At 48.6% G+C, this 24561-nt stretch overlaps 1 protein-coding gene across 6 annotated transcripts; it reads right to left on the bottom strand.

The window, feature by feature from the left end:
* Positions 1 to 13174: 13174 nt before the first annotated feature.
* On the bottom strand, positions 13175 to 22831 carry TAT (tyrosine aminotransferase). Of its 6 annotated transcripts, none has more exons than XR_012837638.1 (13): positions 22691 to 22759; positions 21473 to 21535; positions 20804 to 21046; positions 20521 to 20625; positions 19672 to 19739; positions 19130 to 19288; positions 18811 to 18949; positions 18241 to 18293; positions 17736 to 17888; positions 16675 to 16803; positions 16197 to 16280; positions 14619 to 14850; positions 13175 to 13845 (listed from the first exon to the last, which is right to left on the bottom strand). XR_012837638.1 is itself a non-coding variant. In XM_075765878.1 (13 exons), exons 3-13 carry the CDS (start codon positions 21036 to 21038, stop codon positions 13702 to 13704), a joined length of 1368 nt encoding a protein of 455 aa, XP_075621993.1. In that variant the 5' UTR covers positions 21039 to 21046; positions 21473 to 21690; positions 22691 to 22776; the 3' UTR covers positions 13175 to 13701. The 6 variants fall into 6 exon arrangements, 4 of the variants coding, with proteins under 4 accessions (XP_075621993.1, XP_075621991.1, XP_075621992.1 ...); XM_075765878.1 differs by having other exon boundaries at positions 14619 to 14717; positions 21473 to 21690; positions 22691 to 22776; XM_075765876.1 differs by having other exon boundaries at positions 14619 to 14717; positions 22691 to 22757.
* Positions 22832 to 24561: the final 1730 nt, after the last annotated feature.

Below are 24561 nucleotides of genomic sequence, written 5' to 3' on the forward strand. Positions count from 1 at the left end.
GAACAGCTGTGAAAGGAGCAGTTGGACTTGGCCTGTTAATGATTCACAAGGGTGCTGGAGCTGCAATGGGGCTGTGCCAGGTAAGGCAGTGAAGCAGGGCAGCACTGGGCTCAAGAGAAATGCATGGTATTCTGCAACCATGCAGAGACAATTGCTTTGGGTCATTCCTATTCCGGGTCTCATTGTTTCTGTCACACCATCTGGAGAGGTGTAGACCTTCTCTTGATGGTGTCCTCTGTCCCCAAGGATCTCACTGAGCTGCTCTGAGGGCAAGTAAAGCATAAGAGACATCAGAAGCAAAAAATCTGGGCAAAGCTGGTCCTTCCAGCAGGAGGGACAACAGGAATGGGGCAGGTCATGTTCCCTTTCACTTGCTGCATTGCAAACACAGATGGTCAAGCCCTAGTAACCCTGGGCTGGGAAACAAGGTGAGAACCTGGCAGTGTTCCAGGTAGGGCCCTGCAGAGAGAACCATGTAATGTTCTGTGCGACCTGGATTTCAGCGCCGTGTTCCTATGCCATGCACTGACACTACGTGAACGTATATGTAGTTTGCCCAAGACATGCCAGTCCTTTGGCACCAATATTCAGGCTTCATGACAGCACTGAATGCTGCTGTACAGTCACAGGGCTGAGCAGATTTTTTCGGTTGTGCAGAGCCCAAGTTCTAACTACTTGGCTGAGCTTTCCCAAAGGCAACCTCTGTGGCATGAGCAGTTGCATTGGAGGAGAACGTACTCTTCTTTGTTGATGAGGCTTGGGAGGGCACACTGTTCTGACACACTGCATTTCCTGAGACCTGCAAACTGTGGAAAGTGAAGGAATCCTTTGGCTCCTGAACAATGGATTTCATTCTCCCTGTATGTCTGAGTCATAAACTTTTTGAATATGGTGGGTTGACCTTAGCTGGACACCAGGTGCCCACCAAGCTGCTCTGTCGCTCCCCTCCTCAGCTGGACAGAGGAGAGAAAGTATAACAAAAGGCTCATGGGTCAAGATAAGGACAGGGAGATCACTCAACAATTACTCTCATGGGCAAAACAGGGAAAATTAATTTATTACAAATCAAATCAGAGTGGGATAATGAGAATGAGAAATAAACCCAAATCTTAAAAACACCTTCCGCCCCACCCCTCCCTTATTCTTGGGCTTAACTTCACTCACGATTTCTCTACCTCTCACTCTGAGCAACACAGGGGAATAGGGGTTGTGGACAGTTCATCACATGTTGTCTCTGCCGCTCCTTCCTCCTCAGGGGGAGGACTCCTCACACTCTTCCCCTGCTCCAGCATGGAGTCCCTCCCACAGGAGACAGTCCTCCATGAACTGCTCCAGTGTGGGTCCTTCCCGCAGGCTGCAGTTCTTCACAAACTGCTCCAATGTGGGTCTCTCCCACGGGGTGCAGACCTTCAGGAACAGACTGTTCCAGCGTGGGTCTCCCCACAGGATCACAAGTCCTGCCAGCAAACCTGCCCCAGCGTGGGCTCCTCTCTCCACGGGGCCACAGGTCCTGCCAAGGAGCCTGCTCCAGCATGGGCTTCCCACAGGGTTACAGCCTCCTTCAGGTGCCTCCACCTGCTCTGGTGTGGGGTCCTCCATGGGCCGCAGGTGGATAATTACTCCACCATCAACCTCTATGGACTGCAGGGGGACAGCCTGCCTCACCATGGTCTTCACCATGGGCTGCAGGGGGATCTCTGCTCTGGTGCCTGGAGCACCTCCTTCCCCTCCTTCTTCACTGACTTTGGTGTCTGCAGAGTTGTTTCTTGCTCGTATTCTCACTCCTCTTTCTGGCTGCAGTTGCTCTTGGTGTTGCACAGTTCTTCCCCCCCCTTCTTAAATACATATCACAGAGGTGCTACGATCGTTCTAATGGCCTCGGCCAGCAGCGTTTCTGTCTTGGAGCCAGCTGGCATTGGCTCTGTCAGACACAGGGGAAGCTTCTAGCAGCCTCTCACAGAAGCCACCCCTGTAGCCCCCCAGCTACCAAAAACTTGCCATGCAAACCCAATACAATGAAGCAAAGCAGAAGCATATGCTAGTTAACCTTTGTTTAATGGCAGTCAGCCCCATATCATCTGGCCTTGTACACCTTGCTTCCACCTCACACAATGGCAGATCACATTTCTGCTTTCTACCTTCTTTTCATGATTAAAGGTGTTTTCCTGGGGCTCGGAGACTAGTGAGCTCTGTGAACTGCCCATGCAGACAGACTTGCAATTTCTTATACCCTGAAGAAGCAAATAATGTGTGCTGTGCTCCCCAGCACACATACATAGAGCACACCTGACCCAGTGCAGCAACAATGGGAGTAGGGTGAGAAGTAATGTCAGAGGTATGGACTAGAGGTAACTCCTCAGTGCTAACACTGGAGAAGACTCCCTCCCTGAAGACATGTCTTTGATGAGAGAAACAGACATACTTACAGCAGTGGAACCAGCTCAGCTGAAAGATTTGACCAACCCTGTGCTCTGTCTTCTGCCATTGTCAGGAGCAGATGCTCAGGGAAGAGAACAAGAAGCACGTTTCCTCCCTAGGTGCTCTCCTGGCCTGCAGCGGGCTCTGGAGTGATTCACCCCTCTGAATGTAGGTGTCCAAGATATGCTAGTAAGTGATGCCCTAGAAGTTTCTGTTTCTTTCTGTTGGCTGTGACAAGAGTGGGGGGTGATGTTTGTGAGTAGACATCTGCACTGAAGCTGTCTAAAATCACTTGAGATCAAGCTTGTCTTTGCATTTCTCAGCACCTAGATTTTTTTTTTTTCCTATTTACTTGTCCAACCATGTTTTGAACTCACAGATACTTTTTGCATCAACAGTATTCCCTGGCAACAAGAATATGTTTGGCTGCATGTTGTGAGAACTACTTCCCTCTGTTTTGAACCTGGCATATAAAAACTGTATTTGGTAATACCACTGGTTTTTTTAATCAAGAGAAACAATGAGTAATTTCTCCTTATTCACAGTCTTTAAGCTATACAGGATTTTAGCATCTGCTCTTATATGCCCTGTAGAACACAACTCATCTTATACCAGATTGATATCTAAAGCAGCTCATAGGGATCATGCTGCAGAAGTCTCCATCTCTTTCCACTGATTGCAGAAGGAGCCTGCACAACTAAGTTAGAGGAGGACTATTAACCCTGGAGCCGTCTGTCACATGCAAGATAGATCACAACCCACAACATACGAGGGGACTCAGACTGATGAAAGGCCTTCATATGTTCTGCATCCTTCTCCTCTCTTCTTCAATATATCATCTGTCTTATGAGCCCTGCCCTTGGGAGCACCCTCCTTTGGAGACAGCAATGTTTACTCACTGACAGGATTCCAGGCAGAAATGACAGGGGCATTCTTTTCTAAAATTGGAAGGGAAGTTTGCTATCTTGCAACATCCTGTCTGGCTCAGATCACAACTTTGACCTTAGAAAAACATTTAGACTCTCAAACACAAGGACTGGCAGAAAGGCAGACTTAGGAGACTACAAGTCTCTCTCGTGTGTTTGTTAATATTTATTTAGAGGGATCAGTTAGTTCCTGGTGTCATGATACACCTGAAAGGGGTGTGTGATCGGATGACTCATATTTCCTGCCTCCCAAAGATCAGGGAGCTGCCATAAGAATCAATGCGGTGACTATGCACTATGTACTGCTGCATTTTTGTGGTTTGAAACGCACAGGGAAAACCCTGCTCCTTGCAGAAAAGAAACTTGACAGTAATCTTAAAAAAAAAAAGAAAAGAGTCTGTATGTCAATTGCTCATCACTTTCAAAGGGATGAATGCAACAGAGCAGAACTCTGGCTTTTGGAAAGAGCTTTTTTTGGCAGGGACGTTGTATACAGGCACTCTGGTTGCTTTAGAAATCATAATTCACAGAAGATGGAAAGGAAATGCAGCAGTCAGACAAGTACTAGAATGCATAGGAGCAGAAGTGCAAGGTCTGTGCTAAATTCCAGTCAGAGCAAGTTCCTCCTGAACCAGAGCAGAACTTGCCCCATGTGGATTCCAGAACAACAAAAGATGAGACAAATTACTGATACGATGTCCTACATGAGACATCTTTCCAAGGGCAGACTGGTGTGGTCCTGCACTCGTGTTGCTATGGCTTTTCCCTTGTGTTTGAGATTAAAATTTAAAGTTATATTTTTATTTAGAAGCAGATTGAGGTAGACTTGTCTGAATTGGCACAGGAGGACCCAAAGTTGAAGTAGGGCAAGAGCAAGGATAGTGGCTGACTCCCACCCTCCATGACCCTGCTTGCAGTTGCAGTATCTCTGTAAATAGTTCTTTTACAAAAGAGCTAAGTTACCTTTAGAAGCAAGGAACTTTTCTATTGTCATTCAGCAAATGCTCTGTGAAACACACTGGAGCAGAGAGATTGGTAAGAAAAACAGCAAAGAACAGAATGTGGTTAACACATAAAAACAATAGCTAGAAACTGCAAATTTGCAAAACACATGTTATAGATAAACTGAGTAACTGAATTTCCATGTGAAAAACTTTTACATGTATGGAAACAAAACCTGAGGTTATGCATAGCAATAGGTTAAAAAATATTCTTCGGATGAAGAAACTGTTTTTTCCACTTTCACTGTGGGAAAGGAGGCCAAAAAAAAGAAAAAAACAGTGGAGCCTAGAATAGGAAAGCAAATGAAAATGTTTGTTTCCTGAGTGACCCTGCACAAAATGAAGTGGCAGAAAGATAAAAATATAATTGTTTTCACAAAAAAACCCCACAAATAACCCCAGCAAAAACCAAGCAGCAGAAGTGGTAATGCCTTTGTTAAAGACAGCATTTATATATCACCCTGGAGATAGTACAGCTTTCCAAATTGAAGAGATCTTTGTGAACATACTGTTTAATGCCTTTATCAATGTCACGGGCAATAGGACAGAATGCACTTTTGACAAGTTTGCAATCAATAGAGTGTCTCCTTCCCTTCTCTTAGGGGAGACTGCACCTGGAATACAAGGTCCAGTAAAAGACAGACATTGGTTTAGTGGAGTGGGCCCTGAAGAGGCCACAAAACTGGTCAGGGGTAGGCACACAGGACGCACAAGGAGAGGCTGAGGAGGTGGGATATGTTTAGCTGGGAGAAGAGAGGACAAAAAGGTGGCCTTATTGCTGTTTGACACTACCTAACGAGGGCACAGAGAGGCTGGCGCCAGGCACTTCTCAGAGGTACAAAGGCACAGGCTGAGAGACTCAACACAAGAAGAAAATTTTTCACAATGAAGGGGGTCAAACCCTGGAACAGAAGACCAGACAGACTGTAGAATTTCCATTCTTGAAGATATTAAAACCCAGCTGGACAAGGCCCCTGCTCTAATCAACCTAATAATTTCAGATGGCAGTAGCAAAATTTGAGTGAAATGGATCTTGCCTTAGAGAGATGCATCCAAAGAGAAGGAGAGCTGAACAGTCTAGGAAAGGAACAAAACACTGCAAAACATGTATGCATACTTGAGGACTCCAGTATGCAGTGAAGACAAATGAGCTATAAATGCAGCCCTCAGGAACTAGAGAGTGGTATGTGGTAGACAGCAGGAAAGTCATAGTGAAACATGCTCAACCTCCAGGCAACAGAGCATAGTTTTTAACTGAACCATTTTGCCCTAGTTCTATAGAAGGAAAAGAAAGAAAATAGAGCCAATGTATGTAGCTATTGAGGATGTAACAGTTTGGACCAGCAGAAGACATTTAAGTAGATCACAAGCCATTGGCAAGTACCATGAAATCACCATTGCTGAGTGGAAACAACTATTCCCCTTGTTCCAGACTACAGAGTTGAACATGAAGATACAGTATAGTCTTGCAAAGTTACAAGCCTTATCCACATGACAGTATTTGTGCTCCTCACTTCACCTGACCTTTGTTTCTCTCTGCATAATTTAAACTGATCCAGTTTGTGTTCACAATTGGAGGTTTTTTTCCATGACTCTCTTCTACAAGATGATGACTGCTGGCCAAAACAATTTTCAGGTAGTGTCACTTCTTATTAGTTCACTAATTCAGTGAACAAATATCCCCATCACATCAGAAACAATTGATTCTTCTTCTTAGTAGTAATGTTTCAGCTTTTCAAGTGGAGACTGGGAAACAAAGTCTTCCATAATCACACAGTCCCTCTGTATTTATTATTCTAATACCATGGAGATCTGTGTATGTAATCACACAGGCCCAATAAGATGCCTTCCATCATGCTTTCCTCTAAGTTCTCTACAAAGAGATTTTCAGACAGCAATTGTGGTTTTTACCCCATCATTACTTACTTGTCACATGACTTTTTATTTGTGTTTTCTACCCTTTGTGAACAATGCATGTCTTTGAATACATATTTTCCATTCATGATTGCAAATCTATGGTAGTCTGTAAGTTTCCTCCACTCTATGACCAGTATCAGGAGTTGCAGTTCCTCTATTTTACTGCTGATTCCTTGCACTAGTGAACAAACATCTTGGCCATATCTGGCTGACATTATTCCATTTCCTGGCTGGTCTCCAACATCACATACCTTTCAATTACTTGAGTTATTATTACTATTTTCTCCTTACTACCAACCTGTCTACCAGTTGATTTTATTTTTGTTTATCTGCCTTTTCATTTTCTTATGGAATGACATAAAAAGGTATTCTACCATGGCTGGACAAGTAAGACAGCTCTGCCCTAGAGCTGTCTGTTCAATAGCAGGAAGTAGGGATCCATAACCCAGGAAGAACCTTACTGCACCACGTTCCTATGTCTTAAAAAAATAATGCAATGGCAACATTCATTTATTGGCTTCATTGTACTGTAGCACTCTAGTATCTCAAGTGGTGGGGGAATGGGAAAACAGAAGAGAAAGACAGACGATTATATAAATAAGGCTCTAAGAATGAGATCACATAATACTTTAGCAACACATTACAGAAAAGAGAAAATAGTAAGAAAAAATATTTTTTTCAGCTTTTGAATTCATTTCACCGGCTTCTGCCTTCTTTACGTACATAGTCTAAAACCAGAAATCAGCACATGCACTGAAGCCTGGAGTACCACAGCTAGTCTAGCGTTGAGAGGAACAACAGTAATAAGCAGAGCTGACTCATGCATAGTCCACACAATGCACTAGAGTGCAGAAGACCCAATGCTAGCACCAGTTAATTCTATCAGGCATCAAGGAAATAAGTCATTCAGACCTACTGACAACACCTGTTTGCTCTGGCAAGGCTTCGGGGAACACCAAGCCAAATCAAACAAGCTAATGAAAGATAATACATGACAAAGCAAAGGGCTGGTATAGGTCTAGGCTCCCAGCGCTCCCATAGAGCCCATGCCAGACAGAAAAAACATGAGGAAGATCCAGGGCTTATGCCCCTCAGAAGGCTTCTCCAGTGCTGGGATGCCAGGTGGAAGGCCAATATAGAAGATATAACCCCAACCTTGTTCTGACCAGTTGTTAAGCTTAGCTAGCCAGCTTTTAGGTACCTTCCAGCTACTGGAACCCTGCTGAGGCTGTCTTTCATGGCTATCCTGTCAGTAGCGATACTTTGCCGGTGCCAAGCCTTCCTTCTGTTCCAGAGTGCCTCTACCCTCTCACAATCTGGTTTGCAAAATCCCTCCCAGTCACCTCAGGAAGATACTGTCTCCCAGCCCACTGCTGCCTCCTCCTCTTACATCCACATTCTCTCCATGGCCACTTCTCCTTGTAGAAACCTATCTGTGCCTCCCTTGGCCATGCGCCAAGTATCTCCTTCCTCCAGCCCTCACGGGTAACATCACCAGAGCAGGTCAGCTCATCTGGCATCTGACAGGCCTGCACAGCCTGGAAAAATGAGGTTATGTGCCAGTCCTCATGTACAGTCCTTTGTACATGAGGACTGGCACATAACCTCATGGGGTTATGTGCACATGACCTCCTGGGGTCCTCTTCCCACTCCCACCTGATGTTTGAGCCTCACCTGAGCTCCCCGGCAGGCTGGGTCCCAGTTCACCATGGCCTCCCCGATCATCCCCAGATTATTTCTCTGCAACCGTCCCGGGTCCAGCTCAGGGCAGATCACGTCTTCCCACTGTAGAGTGGCTACATGCTGGTGGAGAGCTGGCTGGTTCAGACAGACTCTCATAGCCAAGAATCATAGACCCATGGCAAGAAGACACTCAGAGACTATTCTAGGCTGCAGTCCCACTGGGAGCAGTCAGGGCTGCTGGAAGAGAGAATGGGCGAGGCCAGGGGCTGGGCTGCATCCAGGTTCCTGAAGCACCTGGGGGAGCTGATGGCCTCACTTCTGGCAGGTGTAATCTGGCCCAGCCCGCCCACAGCACCACAGTTTGCCCTGCTAGGTTGGGCCCTGCTGCCAGCCCCTTTGGAAGCTGAGGACTTACACATTTCACCTTCATTTGCCCATGAGCTGAGAAGTTCCTTCCTTTCCCAAGGAAAGCACTAGGCCAGAGGTTGCCTTGCTGTCTAGGTTCCCACGTCTGGAGTAGGTCACCCTCCTCCTAAACATGGCTAGTCCAGACAGTGAAGAGAAGAGCAGAAGCACACAGCAAGCTTTCTCCACAGTATACAGCTGGTGCTCCCCAGCTAAGACAGGGAGGATGGCTGTGGATCAGCCATAAAAGCACTGACAGAGTTCTACCAAAGTATTGCAGACCTTGTCTGAGTACCTGAGGAAGACAGATCCATGTCTTGGCTTCTTCCTTGGTGTCAGTGCTGAAGGGGCTTTCCTTGGCACAAAGCACCTCCAAACACCAGCTTAGATGAGTTTGTATGGCTGGCAGAGTGCTCCAGGCTACACCCACACTGTGACACAAAGCATCTGTGAGTATAATGCCTGAAAAATGATACTAGCACATTTGTGGTTTAATGCTAGTTTGCTATTGCAGCAGGGAAAACCTAGGTGTGGTCAAAAGGCAGTGTTATGTTTGCAAAATATGGGAATAGAGGATGTGGCCTTGAGAAATCTAAGTATCTTGAGATTTATGAGCTATACATATGCCTATGTCTCTGGCTCTCAGCGTCCCTGGCCAAATGCTGTTGGGCTAAGAAGAAACAGAACAGTGTTAATCATTGCAGAATATTTGCATGTTAACAGACATCTCTGAGGCAACTCTGAAAGGAAAGGGGTCCATGAAGGGAGAGCAGCCCGAAAAGAGCAGCTTTAAACCCAGGAATTGTTCATTAGTAATGGGAATTAAAGCCACAGAACCCAAGGTATGTGGAGAAGAGTTTGAGACAGATGAAACTTGATAACTGTAGTAGATGCAAGACAGCATAACAATGCAGCACTGTCATGCCATAGAGGTCTCCTGGTCCAACAGACCCATCAGCCATCACCCTACTTGTTTTTTGTCAATGTTTTGTCTTAAGCAGATCAGGTTTTTTGGCTCTATTTGCAGGTCTAATGGCATGAAATCTCTGAAGCTGTCTACCATTCACACATAGCCCCAGCTTCTCTCTCCTTTTTGTTCTGGTATTGCTTTCTTTGAAAGGAAAGGATGTAGCAGGGACACTCAGCTGATGCGTCGATGACCTTTCATATACTGCTTTCTTTCTCATATAGTTATCAGAGGGTAGAGGTCAATGGATCAATGTCCACATGGAGATCAGTGACAAGCGATGTCCCTCAGGGGTCCATACTGGGACCAGTACTGTTTAATATTTTCATCAATGACATAGTGGGATCGAGGGCACCCTCAGCAAGTTTGCCGACAATACCAAGCTGAGTGGTGCAGCTGACGTGCCTGAGGGATGGGATGCCATCCAGAGGGACATGGACAAAACTCAAGAAGTGGGCCCGTGTGAACCTCATGAGGTTCAACAAGCCCAAATGCAGGCTGGGCAGAGAATGGATTGAGAGCAGCCCTGAGGAGAAGGACTTGGGGGTGTTGGTTGATGAAAAGCTCAACGTGAGCTGGCAATGTGCACTTGCAGCCCAGAAAGCCAACCGTATCCTGGGCTGCATCAAAAGAAGCGTGACCTGCAGGTCGAGGGAGGGGATTCTCCCCCTCTACTCCGCTCTCATGAGACCCCACCCGGAGTACTGTGTTCAGCTCTGGAGCCCCCAACATAAGGAGGACATGAACCTGTTGGAGCGAGTCCAGAGGAGGCCACGAAGGTGATCAGAGGGCTGGAGCACCTCTCCTATGAAGACAGGCTGAAAGAGTTGGGGTTGGTCAGCCTGGGGAAGAGAAGGCTCCGGGGAAGATGTTATACCAGCCTTCCGGTACCTAAAGTGGCCCACAAGAAAGCTAGAGAAGGACTGTTTACAAGGGCATGTAGCGATAGGACATGGGGAAATGGCCTTAAGCTGAAAGAGTGTAGATTTAGATTAGATATTAGGAAGAAATTCTTTACTGTGAGGGTGGTGAGGCACTGGAACAGGTTGCCCAGAGATGTTGTGGATACCCCCTTGTGTACAAGGCCAGGTTGGAAGGGGCTTTGGGCAACCTGGTCTAGTGGAGGATGTCCCTGCCCCTGGCAGGGGTGTTGGAACTAGATGATCTTTAAGGTCCCTTCCAACCCAAACCATTCTATGATTCTATGGATGGGGCTCTGAGCAACCTGATCTAGCTGAAGATGTCCCTGTTCACTGCAGGGGTGGGGGGTGTTGGACTAGATGACCTTTAACAGTCCCTTCCAACCTAAGCTATTCTATGATTCTATGATCTTCTCTTCCTGTCCTTCCTAATGAGCTTGTATCCCTCCATTGCAACACTCCTGTCATAGGAGCCATCCCACCACATATTCATGACCCCCAAAAGATTGTAGGCCTGCAACTGCACACATTTCTAACTCATCATGTTTATTCCCCATACTGCGTGCATTGGTGTACAGGCACATTAAAGAAGCACCTCAGCATGTTGAGTTCCTGGAAAGGATTTGGGGGATTTCCCCATAATGACACCTTTTAGGCACTTCCTTGCTGACATGCAAGTGCTGGAGGTGACCTCATTAACCATTTTGTTGGTTCTGTGATCCCTTCCTGTCATATCACCCCATGCCCTTTGCTCAGTGATCCCATCACATTACCCCATGCCCTTTGCTCATCTTGATACAAGAAATAATTTTACAGTGAGAACAATCATTCACTGGAACAACCTTCCCAGGGATGTCATAAAGTCCCCGTCACTTAAGGTTTTTCAAGACATAACTGGACAGGGTGCTAGATAATCTTGTCTAGGCTCCCTTTTCCACAAAAAGTTGGACCAGATGAACTTTTGAGGTCCCTTTCAATCTGTTCTATGATTCTACACCTCCCCACTCATGGAGTACTGGTACCCAGACTTTGCCCTGGGCAGAGGAAGAGGAGGCAATGAGATAGCTACAGAACCTGGCAGGAAGTCTGGCAGTGTGTAATCTAGAACTAGCTCACTTTTCCCATCACTGGGGAGGCAGGGTTGACCAGCAGATACCAGTTCTGCAGGACAGGTGAACAGAGCTGTAGGTGACAAGGCAAGGCACTCTGCACGTCATCCCTCCGTCAGTTTCAGAAATGGCTCGCCGTGGTGCGTTGACCCTGCCTGGGGGCCAGGTGCCCACCTGAGTCACTCCCCTCATTCACTAAACAGGGGAGAAAAGGTATAACAAAAAGCTTACGGGTCAAGATAAGGACAGGGAGAGATCACTCACTAATTATCATCACGAGCAAAACAGACTGAACTTAGTAATAAATTAGATGAATTTCCTCTCTAAGCAAAACAGAGTAGAGCAATGAGAAATCAAATCAAATCTTAAAACACCTCCCCCCACCCCTCTCATCTTCCCAGGCTCAACTTCACACCTGGCTTCAACCACCACCCCCCCCAGCAGCACAGGGGGACAGGGAATGGGGGTTACGGTCAGTTTATCACATGTTGTCTCTGCCGCTTCTTCATCCTCTCATCGTTCCCCTGCTCCAACATGGAGTCCCTCTCACAGGAGACAGTCCTTCACGAACTTCTCCACCATGAGTATCTCCCACGGGGTGCAGACCTTCAGGAACAGACTGTTCCAGCGTGGGTCTCCCCACAGGATCACAAGTCCTGCCAGCAAACCTGCTCCAGCGTGGGCTCCTCTCTCCACGGGGCCACAGGTCCTGCCAAGGAGCCTGCTCCAGCATGGGCTTCCCACAGGGTTACAGCCTCCTTCAGGTGCCTCCACCTGCTCTGGTGTGGGGTCCTCCATGGGCCGCAGGTGGATAATTACTCCACCATCAACCTCTATGGACTGCAGGGGGACAGCCTGCCTCACCATGGTCTTCACCACGGGCTGCAGGGGGATCTCTGCTCTGGTGCCTGGAGCTCCTCCTCCTCCTCCTTCTGCACTGACCTTGGTGTCTGCAGAGTTTCTTACATCTTCTCACTCCTCTCTCTCTGGCTGCAAAAGCTCTCTCTAACTGGTTTTTTTCCTTCTTAAATATGTTATCACAGAGGCACTGATTGGCTTGGCCTTGGCCAGCGGCGGGTCCGTCTTGGAGCCGGCTGGCATTGCCTCTGTCAGACACAGGGGAAGCTTCTAGCAGCTTCTCACAGAAGCCACCCCTGTAGCCCCCCAGCTACCAAAACCTTGCCATGCAAACCCAACACACTCCCTGAGCAGCTCACCAGAACAGGCGGTCCGATGCGTGTTATCTCCTCTTGAGTGCACAGGCACTTGTCCTGTTTCTACAGAATGAACCGATGCCAGGCCACCAGTTCCTTATTACTTTATAGAGCTGACATGTTCAGTAATCAGTAACGCTGGCACTGATGGCATGTCACACCCCACACAGTACAAGTGTTTCATGGGGTGCCACCCCCTTCTTCATCACTGCAGCAGAAAATGCCTGGCTGCCCTGGCTTTGAAGACTTAGGCACCAGCACCTGCCCCTCTGTCAGAAGCCAGGGGTGGGCTGTGAGGGCCATCAGGCAGGTGCAGACAGGGCTGTTCTGTGCGGAGAGGCCAGGCTGCCACAGCAAGCCTCTGGCATCAGCCAGGAAGGAGGGGCTGGCTCTGGTCTGTGCCAGGCTTGCAGGGCCCATCCTGCCCTCAGGGCCTGGTAGGTGCCTTTGAGGCACTCTCACCACACCCTGCTGGTGACAGGGCAGGCCCTGGACAGCTAGCTGCAAGGCAGAGGCAGGCCTGGGGCAATGTGGCACCGTGGGCTGAGCAAGAGTGACCCACACAGTGGGCAAGCCAAACCTGGTGCAGCAGGAGCACAGCACAGAGACTGGCAGTCAGAATGTTTATTAATAAAAAAAAGTCACAATAACTTACTCCATCACACAAAGGGCTCGATATAAAGAGCTCTGGCCTCCTAAGGTAACACAGGTAAGCGAGAGGTGGGTGCTTTTCTCTTGCCCTCAGAGACAGCAGCCTTCTCCTGTCCCCAAGGGGAAGTGCAGCCAGCACAGGAGCTACTGGCCATGTGGGGCCTGGGCCATGGGGCCTTGCACACAAGCAGCCATGTACCCCTGCCTGCAGCTGGTTCGCAGGCAACACAGACCAACACAGGGTGCAAACGCAGAGTATATGGAGACCACAGGCACTGGATGCCAGAGGGCGTGCAAGCCACAGTAGAGGAGGAGAGAGAAGTGGCTGCTTCTTCCCATAGTGCTGAGGGGTCTGTGGAGCACAAAAAGTGGAGCAGCACAACAGCGGCTGCTTGCAGGCAGGAAGGACGTGGGGCTGGCTGGAAGCAGCCCTGCCTGGCTGCTGCCTCACATAAGGTCTAGCCTGGCAGAGGCAGGAGGCCAGCTGTGGCTACTTGTCACACTCCAGATCCTGGGCCCCCTCAGCACCCTGGTAGTGCATCTCACAGAACTCCTGAATACGACTGCAGGCCTCCAAGATCATCTCCTCAGGCACTGTGATCACCACGCGGAAGAAGTTTGGGTACTCAAAGCACTGAAATGAGAAAGGATGAAATGGCAGATTACCTGGGATAGCGCTGTAGTTTCAGAGCCCTGCCTTGGGGCCATGTGCTGTGTCAGCAAGTGAAAATGGTCAATATAGGACAGACTGGAAGACAGCAGGGCTCTTGTTCCCTTAGAATGTTTTTTCTGTTCTAAGCAAGTCTCCCATCTCCATCTGTGTAGGCATGATGCTGGGAGGGTGACAGGCCAAAGGACTCCATATAGATTACATGGGACTCAGGGAATTGGTTGGAAGGAGCTAAGGAAGGAGAGGGCTGGAGAATATCCAAGGCCCTGTCTGTATTCAGTGCTGGAAGTGGAGCTGGAAGGAGGTGGGCACAGGGCACAGATATTCTCAGACTGTAGTCTGTTCCTGTGCCTACAGGGGTGGGGGACTGGAAACAGGGCAGAGGAAGGAACATAGGTGGTAGCAGTTACAGGCCTCTGAGGGAGCAGCAAGGAGATGTGGCGGTACATGGGGTTCAGGGATACAGCTCTGCCAACTTGAGAAATACAGAGCAAGCCTGGAGCTGGGAAGATCCTGGCAGCCTGACTGAGGGCTGTTAGTGAGCCAGAGACTGCCAGTCCCCATCCCTACACACTGCACTTGAAGCTCACGGCCAGCACATACGCACCATTACAGACCATGGACACTGCACACACAACTCCCAACCTGTCCCCAGAGCTCAGGGCTGCAAACCCCTGTTGCTTCTCTCCCCACGCTTTGGCCTCACAGCTCTCTGAGGCTCTCAGTGTTAGGCTTACCGTGGCTGGCAAGCAGAACACAGACTGCTCAGAGATGAGTCGCTCAGTGAACTCCACATCATTTTCAAACTCAGGGAAATGCTCCATTTCAATCTCAACCTGCAGCAGAGGGATTTAACATGGCAACCAAGGACACCAAAACCATGTGCAGTGTCCCTGCTTACCCAGGCTCAACAACTTCCCAGTCAGCTGCAGCTGTCTGCCCTTAATTTTTGCTCATGATTTGGGCTGACTGGAATGTAAGACACAAACAGAAATAAAGAAGCCTCAATTTTCATTTATATAAGAAGCATTCATTAGCTATCTAAAGCTAGAATTTCAATTAAGGACAACTTTAATAAAAAAACTGATGGCAAAGATATAGTAACCAATTAGAAGTGAAAAGAAATAAATAAGATATTGAAAAAGAGCTTGGGAGAGAACTCTAGCCAATATGCATTAATAATTCTATCACGCAATAAATCCATATGGCAAGAAAAAAACGAATGTTTTGGTTTAAAAAAAAAAAAATAGCAAGGTCTAGAATATCACCTAAAAAAAAATCCTTGCTGGATGATATAATTGGTAAAATGCTGAAACACTCAAATATTACTGTTTTGTATTCGGAAGGGAGATGACTATCCCTTTATCACATAAAGACAGTGATATCCTGGCCATTTGTTTATAACAAAAGCTTATTTTAAACATCTCATGAAAATAGTCTTAAACAAACCAGTTGAGAGATAATTTGCATGCAGAAGCTCTGAAAGAGCTAGTGGAAGAAAAATTTTACCAGATGATTTAATTTGAAATAAAAGTTCAGATATTGCAGAAAAACAATAGGTATAAAAGAATTTTAGAGCTGTGCCTCTACACAAAGAGCATAAACAGAATGACCTGTGTAGCTCTGGGTAGGATTTGAAACAGGGTCAACTGATAAAGACTTATCTATAGAACATGAGTGAGACTGATATTGCAGTATTAGCCAGTTCTGGGTTCACATTTTTAAAAGCTGATGAAAAACTGGAGACTCTATGAGACAAAAAGGAAAAAAAAAAAAAAAAGACTAAAAATTTGTTAAACTTAAGAGAATTAAATGTCTCAATTGAGCTTGTGGAGATGAACAAGGAAATTTCACCATCTCATAAAAAGTTTTAAAAAAAACCCAACAACAAAACACAGGCATGGAAAAAGGCAGAAAGAGGCAACAGCATAGGCAGGAGACAGACATGCTAGTAGGAAGAAGGCTACATCTTCAACAGGAGGTATGCCAATCTTTTTTGTGATGTAGGGGCTTCCCATTGCCAGCAGGCTTCAAATCCAGGTAGACCAACACTGTCTCGCAAAGTACAAGTCATTGAGTTACATGCGGGAGCAAGTGGGTGAAATGTACTAGCGTCTGCTATGTGAGAGGTGATCAACATATTCTGGCCTTCTGAAGTGACCAAAGGATGTGTCTACCACACAGGGCAATGTGAAAATGCATGGTAATGGAGACCTGCTGCCAAGCACCAATCTGAAAACATTGACAAGCACTGGTAACGAGACCTAGTGTGAATGTTGAAGATCTGGAAATGGCGTGTCACTCTCCTCGCTTACCATGAGGTACATGGCTCCGGCAGGCCGGACAGGCTGGAGGCCAGGGATAGCTGATAAGGCAGCATAACAAAGGTCAGCATTGGACTGAAAAGCAAAAAGGAGAAATTTCAAAACAAGAGAAATTCCAGGAAGCAGCTCAGCAAATGGAAGCCAAGCTCTGGACCAGGACTATAAACAGGTTTGCCCACTGCAAATAAAGGGACAACAAATGCAAACAGTGTGGGTAATCATGGCCTTGAGTACAGCAGGTGTGACTGAGCTGAGCTCAGTGCCATCCTCTGGGTCACCAACTGCAGGGCTGGGCTGCCTGAAACTTATCACAGCCAGTATTTCTGCCCCAGTTACCATTTCTCCTGCTGGAATTGGATTTGTTGGGCTCTCCTATTCACAGACAGATCTGTACCTTGAAGTGGGTTTGGGAGGGATGATGAGCTAGAGAGAAAAAACATGAACTGCTGATCTGTTACAGCCTGTTTACCTTTAGGATGCTGAGGGTGTTGTGGTAGAACTCAGGGGGTGTTCGGTGCAAGATGCGTTCCAGTGCTCCTTGGACAATTGTACAGGGTCCTAGGATCCTTTGACTCAGTCTTAGAAGGCCATCCCTGATCTGGAAAAAAAACCACAAAAACAACAAAACTGTAGTGATATTTGCAGCTCTGAGTGTGCTTCCCTGAAGAAAAGGGACAGCTCCAAGGCCTACTCTCTGTATTTCTACAGCTGTTCACACCCCTCCTCAGTGAGCATACAGAGTACTAAAGAACACTTGCTTGACTATATGCCAGATATTTGCAGACTATTTAAAGTGTCATTCTCTGTTCCTCAGTTGCAGATTGTAATGTCAACAGAGACAACCTTTGGAGCTTCCCAATCTGACTGAAACCAGGCTGGAATATAGCTAATACTAATAAAGTCAGAACTGTTCCAACTACCACTTTGCATTTCCTTAGATTTGTGCCCACAATCCACACTTTCAAAGCCAGGAGGGACAACCAACATTAGCTCTTCCACTCACTCACTTGGTCCTCTCTTCTCCCTCTTCCTCTGCAGAAAGCCCTCTAGTTGGAAAGGTCACTGCAGTAGATGGTTGTTCTTGTAACACAGCTGAACAAATAGCCAGATAAAGCACTAGCAGCACTGCTTTGTACTTACTTTTAAGAGAAAACATGTAAGAGCACATAAAGACCACACATGAACTCCACATGCTGGATAAGCCATGCAATACCTTCAGTGCACACAGGAGCTATTTGAGAAGAGAAGGCATTAGAAGCACACAAAAAGGACAAGGCATGTATGAAAGAGCAGCAGAGACAAGGAGTGTTTTACGGTGTAGATGTGGATAGAAGGCCATATATTGGAGCAGACAGAGTAAGGAAGGGACATGAAGAGCCTAGAGGTCCAGAAAAGCACGTAAGCAATTGGGTGACACCCATGTGAGAGCAAAAGAGCAGTACATGCCTGTATCAGTCAAAGCCCTGGTAATCCACACACTGAAGACACTGCAGGTCTATTGCTGTGACAGCAATACTCAGCAGTTCTCACCTCATTACCAAAGATGTCTCTCCTGTCGTGAATTAGGATCCAGCCCATCCGCCAACCAGGGACTAGCCACCGCTTTGCCAAGCCACCACAGGACAAGATTGGCACGTTTGTGCTGAGAGTTGCAATGGGTTCGTATTTGCAGTCAGCAAACACCTGTGACAGGACGCTGTGTTTGAGAGCTGTGGGGTGTACATGAGGCACAAGAAGAGGAGAGGCAGGGAAGCAATGGGAAATTGCTAGTGAAAGCTCCCACCTTCAAGGTATGCACATGGTAAGTGCACTCAAATGAAAGTGAGCCATTTGGGAAGAAGAAAGGAGCTGGACATGAGAGGTACCCCCAGGACTGCACACCAGAGGACTGGGAGCTCCAGGCATGGACCCAGGCACAGTATAGGGGAGCAGAGCTGTTGCTCACCTCTGGAGACCTGGCTGCCATGGCGAAAGGGCAAGTGCATCAGAAAGGACAGGCAGCATGGGGGTGCAAAGGACTGCGACTGACACTCACCATGTCTCCGTAGATCTCATCAGCAAGGATGGGCACACACTGTCTTGATGCCACTGTGGGAGAGAGGGCATTCAGCCTGTCCACCTTGCATCCTCCATGGGAGCAGACTTGCCCATTGCTGCAAGGCCTGGCAGGGCTCTGAGGGAAGCTCTGTCCCAGGGCAGAGGGTCCCTGTCTTCCTCCTACTGACTGTTCACTTGGAGAGCCCAAGCATTGGAGATCCCTGCCCTGGCTGAGCCTAGTTCTGTGAGGCAGGCAGCATAGCCCTCCCACTGACAGGCCAGGGCTCAGGAAGCATAGGGCTTCCTTGTGAACACTCTCACTCTGCAGAGCTAGAGTGAAGAAATGACCACACAGGTCGTTTGTGGAAGAGCAAGACACATGCTTTGCATGGTGTTGTCCGGATAAGGCAACACCTTCACACTGAGCAAGCCCTGCTTCCTGAGCTGGAGTCAGTCATGAAGAGAGAAGCAAAGCCCTGGGCCATGATGCTGCAGTGATCAAGACATGGGCAACATGGGCAGAACACTAGACTGCAACCATGCCCCAGATACACACAGGTAGGCTCACCTGCCAGGATCTTCTGGAGGTGGCTCTTGCTGAAAACAGAGCCACAGGGGTTCGATGGGTTGTTCACAATGAGGCAAGCTGTCTTCTCATCCACCAGAGACTCCAAGTGCTTCAAATCAATTTCCCAGGCCTTCTCTGGCTAGTGAAGTGAAGAGAAGGGGAAGTAACAGCTGAGGAACTGGTCACACCTCACCCCATGTACCAAGTCAGGGTGTCCAGAGTTGTTCAGGTCATCTTCATCCACTTCCCAGGCCAGGCCAGGGTATTTCTGAGAGGCAGAAATGTCAGGGCTGCCCCTTCCAGGCCTGCCACCACTTACCAAGAGGTTGTAGAGTTTGACCTCAATCCCCATAGACAATGCCAGAGTCTTGTACAGGGAGAAGCCAGGCCGCGGCACTAGGATGTTCTGGCCTGGGTTGGCCAGCACTGCCAAGGCAAGTTCTATGGCCTGGCTGCAGCCACTTGTTAAGATGACGTCCTGCAAAGAGCACACAGGAGTCAGCAGAAAACACAGCCACTCTGAAGTGCCACAGCCATGTGGGAGTGACATAATGCTCTCAGGCTCTGCCAGGTGAGAGCTTCTCAGCCAAAGAGACAGGTCCAGAGTCTGACTGAAAGCAGGAAACCTCCAACAGCTGGAGAGCTCATCCTCCTCCTGAGGAGTGTGGAGAAGGGCTCAGGGCAAGGGATGAGAGCAGCAGGAGGCCACTGGGGGACAAGGCCATGGGCTAGCCTTCAGTCACACAGCTGGGCAGGGGAGGGAGAGAGCTGGGGCAAGGCCCCCCATGCTGTGTGGTCTAGGCATGGGCAGCAGCACCCTGCCTACACTACAGTAGGAGTGCCTCAGCTGGGCACCAGTACCTGGGCCTCCAGTGGTGCCTCTGGGCAGCTGTAGTACGCAGCCACTGCTTCCCGGCAGGACTGGTAGCCTGGGGAAAGAGCAAACATGGAAGGGAGGTTGTTACAGATCATTTCCTTTTTCTTGCCAGTACAAAGCTCACAGCTGCCACCCAGCCAGAGGAAGCCCATTTGTTAGTGACACTGTCCCAAGGTGGCAGAGACTGTCCTGCCTCAGGCCAAGCACTGTGCACCCCCGAGGCTAGTCCAGGCAGGCCAAGAGTAGGGATAGACCCTGCTCTGGCCCCAGCATGTCCTGGATACAGAACTGACAGAAGGGTGGAGGGTAGCCCGGGAGCTGTTCTGACCCAGCAGGAGACCAAGTGCTATTACATGGCCTTCACTATTTAGTGAGTAACAGGAGCAGCCCTCCCTGTCACCACATGGAATGTCCTGCAACGCAGGTGTTTTCTACGCTCTGTGCACACTTTTTGCACTAATTGCAAACCAGGCTCATGTTGTCTTTGAAGTCAGGGAGCCCAAGGCAAGTCCTGATCAAGGCAAATCAGAAAGGAACTTGGCTGCAACCCACAGCAGGGAGACACAGTCCTGAGCCCTTCTGGGTACCTGAAACCCTGCCTGTGGTAATGGCTGGGGGAGCAAACACAGCTTCTGCAGGAGGCTCTGAGCCCCAAACAGATCATGCAGAAGTATCTGGGGGATACATGTGCTTGTGTGCTCATGGGACTATTGGTTGAGGGCAGCTGCAGGGCACTACTGGAAAGATGTCCATGGGCTCCCTATACCTGCTATGGGATAGGAACTGGCACATGCCTTCATCCTACTCTCACAGGAAGAGCTTTGTCAACTTACCAACAGATGGAGCATAACCATTGTAACGTCCTGAGTCCAAAACCTCCTTCACAGCCCGTGTGACCTCATCATTTGTGGGAAGGTTTCCAAAGACTGTCGGGTCTCCTTTTCAAAGATTGAAAAACAATAAAGTTCTCACTGATCTGTGACAGGTACAGAGCTGTGTGGTTGTCTGGCCTACCCCTGAGTGTTTGCACAAGCTTTGTGCTTCAGAGCCCTGCAATCTGCCAGCCACACAGTCGACCCCACTGCCCGGAGGCTTCAGCCACAGCACTATGCTCACCTAAGGACAAGGAGATCATAGCTTTCTTTGGGTTAGGCTCCACCTTCATGCTGTCTACGATGGCTCGGACAGGATTGAAAGTCTTCTTTGACATTTCAGAAGCCCTGACAGCCCATCTTGGCTTCCGGCCCTTCACCTTCCCCAGCGATATGCTGTTCCCATTGGTCTTGAGATGAATATCCAGCACAGGGGCATGATCTCCATGGCCATTCACTTGGATCAGGTATGAGTCCATCCTGAGAGCTGTCAGTGTGAAGTGGATTTCCTGGGCTTAGTTAACACATGCCAGACAAGGGATCTGCCTGTTTGGGGACGCAGCCCATGACTCTCCAAAAGTAAGACTTCTGAAAGCTATAGACCCTACCTACTTAGTGCCTATGGACAACTCAGTCATCAGCAGCAAGTAGGGCTATATTCAGGACCAGGATGGAGTGAAACCCCACACATAAGTGAGAGCATAATGCAGTGGAAAAGATAAAAGCACCTCTTTGTGCTACCTGCACTATTGCCTAGCATGGACTTGCTGTGCTGAGGAGAAGCAGGACCGCTGAAGCCATTAGCCAGTAGTTAGCAGCATGTTGTAGTCACTGCTTGACTGCAGATTCAATGCTCCACTAACAGATGGGCCAGGTCACTTGATTCCTCCCTGCCAGCTATCAACTTGCACACCTATAGCTGCAACCACAGGGATCAGCCCACTATGTGTGTTCACATCCAGAATGTCCCTCCAGTTTGCAGACAGAAATGCAGCACTGTTTAAATCAAATTGCAGATGCCAAAAAGGTAGTTCTGGTCCAATGTTATCAGGATGCAGTGGCAGGGTATAGGTTATAGACACTTGCCTCTGTCAGCAAAGCAAGAGGGAGCAACAGTCCAGACCAGAGACCCTAGATCAAAAGGAAGTGCTTAAAAAATAGAGCAAGATGGGTACAGCCAAGAGGGAAATCAGGGAGGTAGCACTGCCCCATGCAAAGGGCCTGTAGTCCTGCCCAAGGCTAGGTAACAAACAAGACACACAGCAGAGGAACGGCTGCCTTCTGGGCCCCAAAATGCACGCAGAAGTGACTTACACACCCCAGCATGTATACCCAGAGCACAAGCCAGACCCAGCCACCAAAAGCCTTACTTACGAACTGCTGCTGACTCAGGGCTTTCCACCTGCAGAAGATTAGGGACAGGGCAGGAAGAGACCTCCTGAACCACCAAGCCCATTCTTGCTTGTACTAGCACACTATCTTGTAATTCTGCCATAAACTGCTTATGCTTTCTGTACTGCCCTATTTTTCTTCTCCACTGAAAGGCAATTCAGTGAACAGTGTCCCTTCTTGATGGTAGTTACTTAGCCCCATGCTCGCAGATATTCACAAAAGTTACCCCTTTGTTGCTGCAGAGACTGAGCTGGAAGGGCTGTAGCATTGCCTGGTTCAGGGAGGATTTGCCACCTGAACAAATTTCTCACTGCTTCAGTGAGGTTTACACCTAGAGATGCCCCATGCTGCTGCAGTTACTCTGCCAGCAGTGCCTCGTTAGCCTGTTTATAGCAACTCAGGCTGATCTAACAAGCAAGACTTCAGCTGCTCTGCTGCTGATACCTTCTGGGTCTTCTTTCTATGAAAAGAAAGGTAGCTGAAGAAACATGCAGCAGGGCTGTATAAAAACTGAGAAGAGAAATGAGCCATATATCTCAGTTCAACAGCAGGACTGAGTCCCAAATGCACAGTGCAGCATCTATCCCAGCAGAGCGTTCACACCACCCTGCAACATGGATGTGATGCAAAGGGGAGCTGCAGGCACAGACACAATGGATGCCTTCAATGTAGACAGCCAGGGAAGATCTGCCCACTTCTCCTCCTGAAAGAAGCAAGGTACAAGAGCATAGTACTTTACCTTCTACAGCACAGAGAGGGAAGACACCAACAAGCTTGGGGGTCCAGTCCCTACTTTTCATCCAGGACAAATCCCCTTGAGAAGAAATTCCTGCAAATTCTTGCCCATGAAATAAGCTCCAAAACTGGGCGTTGGGACTGAATCATTTAGCCATTGGCTCATAGAAAGGACTGTTCTCCCCACCCACCCATCTACCTCTCCTCCCCATTGCAACTGTGTTCAAACACCTGGAACATGCCTGCACATTAACTCTTTCTGGGGGCAGCCTAGAGAAGGATACAGCTTGGCATCCTGGAAGCCCTGGGCTGCCACCCTTTTGCACCACTTCCCTCAGTTCTCAAAGACTGTGGGGGGCAAATCTGCACAGAGTCCAGGTATTCCAGCCCTAGCACCTTGTAATGCACCAGTGGACGGATGGACCCCAAAGCCTGTGGAAAGCATCAGTCTATCCTAACCTCAAAGGCTCTGAGCTCCCAGTGCACCAGCTGAGAAAGGACAGTTTGTGGCATCATTACAATCAGGAGACATCTTCCTCCATTGGCTGAAGGGAGGCAGGCACTTCCCTGGCTGGTGTCTCGGAGAGACCAGGACCTTAAGGGTTAAAGGAAGCTCAAGTTGCCATGGGTTGGTTTGGTTGGGCTTTTTTTTTTTTTTTTTTGGTTGCTGAAAGGCCCAAGCAAACTCGTAATTTTGGCAGCTAACAGAAATGATGCAATTCTTCCCTCTCTGATGGTACTGCAAAGCACAGATGACACCATTCCCAGAAGGCCCATTTTTGCTAAGTGATGTGAAATTTATGCCTTCCTGTCCCTCGATTCCTGCAGGCCTAGGATAAATAAGAGAGGCATTTGCACCCTCCCTGTCTTCCAAGAGCTGCTCCAAGTCTTCTCTTGCTGCCTTGGCAGCAAGTGGCTAGAGATCAAAGAGTTGCTAGGGTCAAAAGGATCCTGCTAATCTCCTTGCAAACTGACTGCTGACACCTTCATTGCAGAGGCCAGCAGTCACTGATTTTTGCCTGGTTACACCCATTCCTGCGTGGGAGAAGGACCACTTGCGCTCAACCTATGCTCACTACACCACCAGCAATAAGGCTGCACCTCCCCAGGTGCAAGCAGTGGCCTCTGCCCTCAGCGTTGGGGCTGGGCTGACACTGCTGGGGAGTCATGACCTGCCATCGACCACAGTGCTGCAATAGGCACTGCTGAGGCTACAAAGGGAGCCTGGGACTTGGGGCTGGAGGCAGGTTGGGAGGTGGTGGGGTGCAGCCAGCGGGACCAGCCAGGGGCCCCAGCCCCAGACTGGCTGGCAGGTCTCTCACAGCAGCTAGCCCCTGGCGGCTTTGGACAAGGAATAGCACCTTTCAAAAACACTTCACAGAGAAACGTCCTGTATTGAAGCTGCTTGGACTCTCTTCTGCGGAGAGCTGCACAGTTCCAGACTATTTTCTCTCTTTTTCCTGAAGCCTGACATGAGTGACCTTCAGAAGTTCATGCAGGCCCTCTCCAGGCACCTATGCGTTATTTTCTTGCTTCCCCCAGCTGGCCCCATCTCTTGCCATGCTGCAGCCCTGCCAGGGTTACGTGTGGCACTGGGAGGCCTCAAGGACAATGCTGCATGTTCTGCCTAGCAACAACCCCAAAGCTGACGCAACTGGAGCTCTACCTGTAATACTGCACACAGCAGTATTCAGGGGTTCAGGGGAGGGCATGGTGGAAGCCTCCTGCCAAGAGAAGAAAATAATGTGGCTCTGGAGACATAGGTAGACCCAGTTACATAAGGCTGAGAACCTGGCCAGAAGTGGGGGAGGATAGTGGTGTGCAATGGGGTCAGTGGGTTTCTCCTGCTATTACCAGGCCTTTCTCCTCTCTCTG

The sequence above is a fragment of the Balearica regulorum genome, chromosome 13 (genome assembly GCF_011004875.1).
Source record: "Balearica regulorum gibbericeps isolate bBalReg1 chromosome 13, bBalReg1.pri, whole genome shotgun sequence".
NCBI classification, from domain to species: domain Eukaryota; kingdom Metazoa; phylum Chordata; class Aves; order Gruiformes; family Gruidae; genus Balearica; species Balearica regulorum.

Bases quoted from the DNA above. Each gene is read 5' to 3' on its own strand.
- TAT (XM_075765876.1), bottom strand. From the start codon at position 22,751: ATGAAAAGTAGGGACTGGACCCCCAAGCTTGTTGGTGTCTTCCCTCTC. The intron at 21,536-22,690 runs GTAAAGTACTAT...TTCTGTCTGCAA, and splicing joins CCCTCTCTGTGCTGTAGAAG to ACTGGAGGGACATTCTGGAT. The intron at 17,889-18,240 runs GTGAGTGTCAGT...GTCCTGTCACAG, and splicing joins ATGAGATCTACGGAGACATG to GTGTTTGCTGACTGCAAATA.